This window comes from Pinus tabuliformis, chromosome 4_1 (assembly GCF_031772625.1).
Source record: "Pinus tabuliformis cultivar Carrire ecotype Pingquan chromosome 4_1, CPIR1, whole genome shotgun sequence".
Classification (NCBI taxonomy): domain Eukaryota; kingdom Viridiplantae; phylum Streptophyta; class Pinopsida; order Pinales; family Pinaceae; genus Pinus; species Pinus tabuliformis.
Genome location: NC_142303.1, coordinates 185,861,698 through 185,872,262, shown reverse-complemented (window position 1 = coordinate 185,872,262; position 10,565 = coordinate 185,861,698). Strand labels below are relative to the sequence as shown.

At 38.1% G+C, this 10,565-nt stretch overlaps 1 protein-coding gene across 1 annotated transcript; it reads left to right on the top strand.

Moving 5' to 3' along the window:
* The first annotated feature begins 3,293 nt into the window (after positions 1-3,293).
* LOC149174827 (antimicrobial ginkbilobin-2-like protein) lies at positions 3,294-4,322 on the top strand. Its single transcript, XM_089420977.1, has one exon. The coding sequence runs from the start codon at positions 3,294-3,296 to the stop codon at positions 4,320-4,322; it is 1,029 nt and encodes a 342-aa protein (XP_089277103.1).
* Positions 4,323-10,565: the final 6,243 nt, after the last annotated feature.

Sequence of the window (10,565 nt, the reverse complement as noted above, 5' to 3'; positions counted from 1 at the left end):
GCAATTGTCACAAGAGAATTTTCTGGAAGATTCCATGCTTCTCCACCTTGCAGATTGACCCTGCCATTTGTCCACTCTCGCCCATCGCACCCCATAGAATGGCTTTTCAACATGCATCGCACCTACTGAGTGTACTTAGGTGGGATGCAACGCACTTTGACCATGGAGCAGGTGAAATGATCCAGTTTTGACCAGTTCTGAGTAGTTTTTCATGGAGAACTTCTGGGAGAAGCTGTAATCAGTTGACCTTGTTCTTTTAGGGGTTCGAACAACATCTTTAGGGACTTAGGAGCCCTTAGTTTATGGACATTTATGATTGGGGTTGCAGTGGCCAAAAATGTCTATAACAATTACAATCTGTTCATAGCTCACACTGATTTCCCGAGTCACCATGTCAGGCGGCTAACACTCCTTTCCTGTCCACTTCAACAAATGTATTCCAGGAAAGAGGTAGTACCTTTGATACTCCCCCCCTCAACAGGGATATCCTCAGGTGGCACATTGGGAACCATTATTGCCCAATGATGTCATCGGTCCCCTTGACATTCAACATAAACTGAACTAGTCATGTCAAGGTGGTGTCATACTTAGTTATTGTTGCAGTTCATTCATTTAGTTGAAGACCCCTGCATCACTAAGCACCTCATTCAACAATTATTACATTACAATACGAGGGAGGTACCTGCAGCCGAATACCTATGCATACCATAGCACCCATCAATAGTGCTTCACCGAGGTTATTCATAGGGGAACCATATTACACCTATTTGACCAGAAAGCGCCCTTGAGGGTGTGAGAAATTATCATCATCAACTATTAGCACATCAACAACAACCATGTTGACTGGACAAAAATCAATCTTTGTCCAATTGTAATTAGTTTCGATTAGCCATCATAATGAGCATGGGACATGCCTGCCTCGTATAGACACACCATTATTGTAGGTTTTCACTAGAGCATGGGTACCATTGATACTCAGTCAAGGGATTTTTGTCTACTCGTCTCCGCAACAAGCTATCCTCTCTCTCTCGAAAGGTTGATCAAACTCGCCATAAGAAATGAAAACATGATGTATTTCAGTTATACGTTTGCTCCTAACCTCATACATTAAGGGGCAATTGTTAACACCGAAAAATCGTACACCTGTTAGTACAATCGAGAAGATATTAAAAGTGTCTAGCAGAATGCACAGGTGGACATTTTTCGAGCCAAATACATTATGAAGTTTGAAACAATCAAAGTTCTCCTAAGGTCCAAAGTTTGTAAAGGAAAAATAATAAAGGCCGCACATACATTTCTTCGATAAACACGCGTGTGACATAACCTCCAAAAGCCACGCGGTTGTAGAAAAGGATGACTTAGCGATATGGTACCACTTTACACACTTGGGGCTGATTCTCTAACATGAGGTCAGTCTTGTACAACGGAATTCGAGTTGACTTGGAGATATGCAGCACTCAATGGAATCCTCTTGTCCTACTCATCTGTCTTTATCATACATGTACCAAGAGAGGGTTTAAGAAGGATTCAAAAAATTCTATATAAATATGCCACGTGAAAACCAAAATATGAGACATTGTTATGTTGGCGAAATTGTTGTTTGAGCAAACCACCATTCCATTGTTGAAGCCAAAGAAGTAAAAAGCACTAGCGTGTTGGTCATATTGCTTCTAAGCAAACCATCTGATCTTAGTGAGTGAAGAGGAATCCACTCTTGGGGAGTCTTCACAATTCTTTGAGAGAGAGGAGAAACTTGCATAAAGATAGAGGAAAGAAACCCCCTTGTTGAGGATTTTTTAGCCCCATAGCTCAAAGAATTCTCTTCAAATGTTTAAGATTCATCTATTGTATTCAACCTCCACCACCAACAATCATTAAAGGGAGATTTTTCCATATATTATTGACTTGTTTGCTCCATTTGAGCATTGCCTTTGTTTATGTACCTCTTTGTTTAACTTATGTTTATGTGTGCATTATTTCCACTATTTACAATGTTGTGTTTGTTTAAGTTTGTCCCCTAACAACACCAATTTTCACTGTGATCCTTTGCAGAGAACAATCCACTACTAAGGGGGTGTCTTTTGGTACACTTGTGCTCCAAAATCACTACAACACCTTGCTAGTAAATGGGACTCATTAACTTGGAGATGCATACTTCCTCACTTCATATTTGTGCTCACTTTGTAATAGAGCGCTTTAAACAATTGTATTCATCTGCCAAAACCCCCTTGCAACCTTAAGATATGGAGAGGGAAAATAATTGGAAGATGCCTACAAATGGGCAGTCGTTGCTTCCAATCCTATTGACACTATTTATTTTCTTGCCTAGTTCGACTCTAAGCCCTTGCCCATTTCAACTCCAAGCCCTCGGTAGCCACTGGGATTGACTTCAACATTAGCGACAGACAGTAAATAATCGTTCAGTCAGGCCCTTTGTGTTTATGATCTTCTCGACATGGAAATAGAGTTTAAATTGAAGTTGTAGGATGTCACTACTCACCAATAGGTTGCATGATTGTTTCCCCCCTTCCGCCTCACAACCTATTTGCAGTAGAATGTTTTTCTTGATGGCAACAATGAGGAGCTAGGTGGTGCACAGGGGGTTCTCTCCTTGCAGTTCTATGATGAGTGCTAAATAGATTATTCAAAAATCATGAGAAATTAGTTAGTTACAACTACCTCTCACAAAAATGGTCATAAATGAATGACAAACTTAACACACTTGAATCCCAAAAAATGATATCTAACTAATTTTTATTAATAAATTATGTAAATATAAAATCTAAATAACAAATTTAATAATTTGATAGTTTTAAAAATAAAGGATGATATTGATTTTTTATTTTTTATTTTTTTTCAACAAAGCTTATCTAAAACTCGACATCCACTCCCCTTACTTAGCATATAAGATAATAGATTTAAATTAATTAAAAGTTATACCAGTGTTTCGGAAATATTGAAGTTTTGAATAATTTTAAAATGACACCTACCCTTAAATTAAAAAGGGCAAAAATATCAAAACACTCACGAATATAAAGCAATTTGAGTGTCAATTCACGTGCCCTTGACTTGCGTTTCGGTGGCAAAGATTTCCCTTTGAGTGAGTCAGGTGACGTCAGACCAAGATATTCCAATTATAAGTATTCATGGACCGCGCAGTATGAGGTTCTTATTGATTAACCACCGTATTAGCAGAATAGCATAAATTTTTGTGGCATCACCGGTATCTCAGCAGAATAGCATAAACTTTCTGTGGCATCATTGGTATCTCTATCTACGGTCTCCACTGCTCGATGGCAATCAGAATCCCAACGAATATGCACTTTTATGCAAGGGATTCTGCAACCTCTCTCCTGATCGGCCAAACTATCACCCTCTTCTACTTTATTCTTATTCTTCCCGCCTTCATCAATATTACTCTTCACGGACAGACTTGCAACGCAGTCACAGAGACGCCGACAACAAATTGCAATAGCATCAACTCTACAAAAGACAGTCCGTTTGAGAGCAATCTGAATAGAGTACTTGATTCTCTTGCCCCTGCAAATCAAAGTGGGTTTAGCATCTCTGTTTCTGGCGGAGTATATGGCCTCTTCCAGTGCAGGGCAGACCTGACAGTCGACCAATGCCACACTTGCTGGCAGTTGGCAACGACTGCTGTACGACAACAATGTGGTTATGCCGTTGGCGGTAGTACATGGCCTTTTCACTGTTTCTTACGTTACGAAAACTATAGTTTCATTGGAAAACTGGACACAGATTTAGGGTCTATTGTGGCTGAGCTCTTTGGACATGACGACACGGGGGTCCTCATGGCCGCTGACTTTCGAGGGGCTGCTCAAAATCTCTTAAATAACTTGGCAGCTGAAGCGGCAAATGAAACGAAACGATATGCTTTCGGTAAAGCTCTCGACTCTTTGTCTCAACGGATTTACAGTCAGGTCCAGTGCACCAGAGATCTAAACAGAGAAGACTGCAACGCATGTCTATCGTACTCAATCAATAAAATATTCACATTTAACACGACTGCAGGAGTTCAGTATTGGAGTCAAAGCTGCAACCTTCGTTATGAAGTATATCCTTTCTATAATTCGTCTGTGTTAGCACAAGCCCCTCCAGGGGGGGCGGGCAATAGTCCACAGAACAAGTCTTCACACAGAAGAACACACATAATTTTAGGTGTTGCGGGTGGCTTGGTTCTCGTGTTAATCATATGCGCGTTCGCAACGGCGAGAAGGCTGAAGTCTGCCATATTTCGAAGGGGATACCAAGGTATTACTGCCACATCATTATATGAACCCGTAGGTATTGTATGTTATTGAAAACTAGCAAATACTAATCTAAACCCTCGATTTGATTTAATTTTCAAAGCATTTTTAGATTTATCAAACCTGTAAACAAGTGTGGATAGTTTTGTAAGATGTTTTCCTAAATATTATAGAATAAAGATCCAATGCATTTTCAGATTTATTAAACCTGTACACAAGTGTGGATGGTTTTGTAAGATGTTTTCCTAAATAATATAGAATAAAGATCCATGGAAATGGTTCTAAAAATCTCTGCATACAGGTTTTAACAGTGAATTATATTTGACAATTGTTTTTAGAGTAACACTGTGGGTTCTTTGTCTGTGTTTTTAGGCTTTTTTTTTTAACACAATTGTTTTTAGAGTAACACTGCGGGTTCTTTGTCTGTGTTTTTAAGCTTTTTTAAGACACGCCTTCGATGCTAATGGTTATTCATCTTCTCAGATCAAGCAGGTTTTTGGTGTTGCCTTTCTACCCAAGCAAAAAGCCCAATCTAATGATCAATCTTTGCCGAAAGACAAGGTTGACTCTATGCTTAACCTAGGAGTCTATCAAAGGCTAAACTGGGAGGTCTTTTAAAGCCCCGCTCAAGGAGTACATTGTTGAACGCTTTCACAATCAACAGCTAAGCGTGCTATAGGGAAGCAATCTCACAATACCATGATAATACCAAGCATTTAATTTGTTTAACAAAGCCAAGATGGTCTCCTTCCGGTCCACCAAAGTCATAAGGTAAGCCCTTGAAATTGTGAATAACAATTTCTTAACTAAATGATGGCTACAAGGTTAACTATTAGTGAAAACCCAGGATCAATCTTCCCTCCTCTTAATCCTAGTTTTCCTTAGCCCTCCCCTTGGCTCTCCCCTTCCCTCCATCTTCGTTTCCCTCTCCCCACCCGCTTGAATAGCATCAAACTTTTTTAAGTTCGAAAGATTAAAGTTCAAGAATGGCAAAATACCGCCTTTTTCAAAAAAGTGGTATCTCTGGGCTGTAGATTATAGCTCAGGACTTGATTCTTTCTCTCAGTTTTCTCGGATTTTGTAAGCCTGATGGCCTGGTTAACTGAGACTTTCTCTGTTGATGCGTCTCCGGCTTATTCCTGTCAGTTTTCATGGATTCTATAGGCTTGATGGCCTGAGACTTTCTCTGTTGTTGCGTCTCGTGCTTCTTCCTGTCACTTTTCATGGATTCTATAGGCTTGATGGCCTCCCCTCCATCTTCGTTTCCCTCTCCCGACCCTCTTTAATAGCATCAAACTTTTTTAAGTTCGAAAGATTAAAGTTCAAGAATGGCAGAATCTTGCCTTTTTCAAAAAAGTGGTATCTCTGGGCTGTAGATTCTAGCTCAGGACTTGATTCTTTCTCTCAGTTTTCTCGGATTTTGTAAGCCTGATGGCCTGATTAACTGAGACTTTCTCTGTTGATGCGTCTGCGGCTTATTCCTGTCAGTTTTCATGGATTCTATAGGCTTGATGGCCTGAGACTTTCTCAGTTGTTGTGCCTCGTGCTTCTTCCTGTCACTTTTCATGGATTCTATAGGCTTGATGGCCTGAGACTTTCTCAGTTGTTGTGCCTCGTGCTTCTTCCTGTCACTTTTCATGGATTCTATAGGCTTGATGGCCTCCCCTCCATCTTCGTTTCCCTCTCCCCACCCTTTTAATAGCATCAAACTTTTTTAAGTTCGAAAGATTAATGTTCAAGAATGGCAAAATACCGCCTTTTTCAAAAAAGTGGTATCTCTGGGCTGTAGATTCTAGCTCAGGACTTGATTCTTTCTCTCAGTTTTCTCGGATTTTGTAAGCCTGATGGCCTGATTAACTGAGACTTTCTCTGTTGATGGTCTGCGGCTTATTCCTGTCAGTTTTCATGGATTCTATAGGCTTGATGGCCTGAGACTTTCTCAGTTGTTGCGTCTCGTGCTTCTTCCTGTCACTTTTCATGGATTCTATAGGCTTGAAGGCCTCCCCTCCATCTTCGTTTCCCTCTCCCCACCCTTTTAATAGCATCAAACTTTTTTAAGTTCGAAAGATTAATGTTCAAGAATGGCAAAATACCGCCTTTGTCAAAAAAGTGGTATCTCTGGGCTGTAGATTCTAGCTCAGGACTTGCTTCTTTCTCTCAGTTTTCTCCGATATTGTAAGCCTGATGGCCTGATTAACTGAGACTTTCTCTGTTGATGTGTCTCTTGCTTATTCCTGTCAGTTTTCATGGATTCTATGATCGCCTGAGACTCTCTGTTGTTGCGTCTCCTGCTTCTTCCTGTCACTTTTCATGGATTCTATAGGCTTGACGGCCTGATAAACTTTCTTCTGTTGCTGCGGTCTAGTGGTGAAACCACTGGTTTCTGGACAAAGATATTGTGCTCAGCTATGTCAGCCACATTCTCACCTGGGTGGGTGCGTAGGATGTTCCTCCCAGTCACCGGGGTAGTCTCAATTGACAAATCACAAAGCCTTTATCTATTATAATCCTAGAATATATTTAGGAAAAATCAATTTAATTATTTTAAATTTAATTAAACTTCAGTTTTTTTTTTTTTTAAATAAAAATGTTATAATTTTTTATAAAATTAAATTTTTATTATTAATTTTTTTTTTTTATAGACATATTTATTGAAATCAATATATATATAGAGTTGATTTAAGCGTACATATTAACTGACTTAAGAATGAAAATTATATATATATATATAATGCAGATTAGCACAGTTTGCCGAATTAAATTATTAGCCACAATTGTTCTTTTAATAGTAAGTCTCCGGTAAATGAAATGCGCGATTTATGCCGTTTGCTTATCAAATCTATCTTCCCACTTTTCTAGTTTGGTCCCTTGTTCAAACTTTTCGGAGATATTGGTAAAGAAAAATCTAAATAAAATTAAAGTTTATTATAAATTTATTTTAACATTAAAGAATTTCAATTATTGTTTTTTGTTTTTCTAAATTTTATAGTTTAGTAAAGGTTAGTTATTATTATTAATTTTATTTATTTGAGGTAGTTTAATTGATAATGGTTATATTAATTTTAATTAATAATGATTATAAAAATTATTACCAAAACATGTAGTTCATAGTGAGGATATGACAAATAATATTCCAAAATAATTATTAAATTAAATTAAATAAAAAGTTAAATTTAAAACCATTCTTCATCCTATTATTATTGAGATGATTTAGGAATATATTTATATTATGTATTTATACAACTTAATTTTACAATTGCTTTTAATTATTATATTTTCTGGCCTATGGCAGAGTAAAACTCTACCGATCATTTTCATGCTTAAAAAAATTATAAAATTGAATTTTTCAGGATGAAAAAAGCAAGATTGTATTATATAAGATATATAAAGATAGATCAGTACATTGACATAGTAATTCTGCATATGGCAAAATATAGAACTGAGCGCATAGAAACTAGGAGATATGGGAAGCATAATCTCAGCTGATGGAAAAAGATTTCCATGAAAGAAAGACAGTCCAAAGAGCTACCAGCTAGATGTAAAAATATTACACTTCTGATAGACAAATGAGGCAATTGATAAGCAGAAGGAGAAACACTGGCTTCCCCAAAATACACCGATTATACATCAACCTTTCATAGTCGAAATTTGAGAAACAGGGAAAAAGAAAGAGGAGTAAAAGATAATGCAAACCTGAGTAAATTGAGATTTAAAAACCGGGAAAGGAAAAGTCCTGAATATGGAAGACTTCCCCTTCAGACATTACCTTCATATACCAGAAGCCTGGATCTGAATGAAGACCCTCCTTTGACAAAGAGTCTGCTTGCTGATTTTGAGCCTTGTTTATATGGTGAATGGAGCATCCCTCCATCCTTCTCCAGAAGAACCTAATTCTGTCCATCCATCCAAGCAGATGAGGTTTGTAGATGTTATTTTTCCCCAAAACAAAATCCACCATGACTTTGGAGTCACCAAAGATAGTGACAGCCTGAATGTTGAGAAAAAAACAAAAATTAAGAAGGCCTACAAGAGCCGATGCCTCAGCTTTACTGTTTGTGCCCATACCCCCATTTCAATGGATGAGGTATTGAATGTTATCATCTATTATAATCTTCACTCCACAACCACATGAACCATTCTACGCGGCTCCATCAAAATACGCTCTTGGAAGCATTATGTGAGCATGAGTTTGTTCTTTAGGATCATCTTTTTTCTCCCTGAAGGGCTTTTCAGGTAAGGAATCATAGAGGGAAACTATATGTGTTAGAATTTCTAGAAACGACTCTATCCTGTTGTTGAAAATAACATTGTTTCTCCATCTCCATATATACCATAGGGTGATAATAATTAACGGCCTCCAAGATTCCTTTTGGGAGCTCCACCAGAGAAAAGCTTCTTTTGTTGAGGAATGAGAAACATGTGGGATTCCATAGGCCTTTTCCAAAGATTGCCAAAAAAACTGGGTCCTCTGACAGCTCCAGAACATGTGACAGTTGCTTTCCTCAGCAGACTTACAAAAAAGACATAAGCTTGGTCCACTCCATCCCCGCTTTTTCAAGTTCTCCCAAGATAAATTTTTATTGTGGAAAGTCAGCCATGAGAAATAAGTCATTTTTGGAGGGCAACCAGTTTTCCAAAAAACAGATGGGAATATAGGATTGGGCAAAGCATCCTTTAAACTAATCATATTCTGGTAGATGTCCTTTACACGAATCAGATTGATGCCTTTTGAAAACCTCCAAATAAGAAAGTCCGCTTCTGAAGAGCGAAAGATGCCGCTGTTTCTCAAGCTAACTCTGATATTTCTCCATATTTGGGACAAAGAATCCGGCATCCCCATATTTTCTGCCTCTTTCCATAAAGGAATTGGACCATGCCAATCTGAGATTAATTTATCCCAATGAAAGAAACCTTTTCCATGAAAGAAATTTATCAAAGCTTCACGCACAATAATTTCCTCTTGACCACTCATAAAACAATCTTTTCCAATGAGAATCTTGCAACCAGTTTGGAAACACCATGCTAGATTCCTGAGAAAGTAACCTTCTATCTTGCGGAAGCTCATCCATATTGCTGATCCATGAGTGGAGCCAATCCTTCCCAACCTGTACCAGTGCACGATATTCTTGCTGCCCATATATTTCTTCTGAATTGTGATGCTCCATGGACCCTCTCCTTAGATCCCCCTCCACAATGATTTACATAAAAGTGCTTTGCTGAAAGTCCATAAGTCTAGCAGGCCCCATCCACCACTATTCTTTGGCAAAGAAATATCAGAAAGTTTGGACAGATGAAATTTGCTTTTCTTTGATTGTCCACCCCATATAAAATTTGCAGTAAGCTTATTCATTTTTTGAATGATACTAGCGGGTAGAAAAAACAGGTGAGCCCAATAAACTGCCAGCTGAGATAGGACTGATTGTGCCAAGATCACTTTCCCTGCCAATGATAGACATTTGTATTCCCATAGTGAAATCTTTTTATAATAATTGTCCAGCAGCCATTGCCAGTCCTGTTTTGTATATCCTTTTGCTTTTAGATGGAAACCCAAATATTTAATTCCGAGCTTGATGGATTTTGCTTCTATTTCAAATAGAGATGATAACCATTCAACAGCTTCCAGATTGACATCATTATGGAAGATTGTCGATTTTGATTTGTTTATCTGCAAACCTGTAGCTTTTTGAAACTTCACTAAAATGTCATGAAAACATAACCAGGAGAGTCTGCATAGCATTCCAAAGATAAGAATATCATCTACAAATAAATTGTGCGAGATGAAGTTATTTTTGCAAATTTTTAGTGGGCGGCACCTATTTTCTTTTACAGCCTTATTGATGTGGAGGCTTAACGAATTCATTGCCAAGATGAACAAGAGTGGCGACAAAGGGCAGCCTTGGCGAAGACCCCTGGCAGCAAGAAAGAAAGGGGATGGGATCCCATTAACAATTATAGCATAGTTAACCTTCTCGACACACGCCATGATCCAGTTTATCATATTAGCTCTCAATCCAATCTTTGCAAGTAAGCACCTGATAAACCCCCAATCAGGCAGTCGTAAGCCTTGCGGAGATCAATTTTGAAAATGACAGCTTCACTTTTTTTGGAATGCATAGCAAATAGGCTTTCTTGTGTGTTTGCCACAGCGTCCAGAATATTTCTCCCCTTTAAAAAACCATGTTGTGTTTTATATTTCTCCCCTTTAAAAAACCATGTTGTGTTTTATAATATAACTTTTAACTGTGTTTTCATTGTGTAGATCATTACGACGAGAGCACATTGTTCAGTCATAATCGA

Coding starts and splice junctions, on each gene's coding strand:
- LOC149174827 (XM_089420977.1), top strand. CDS start 3,294: ATGGCAATCAGAATCCCAACGAATATGCACTTTTATGCAAGGGATTCT.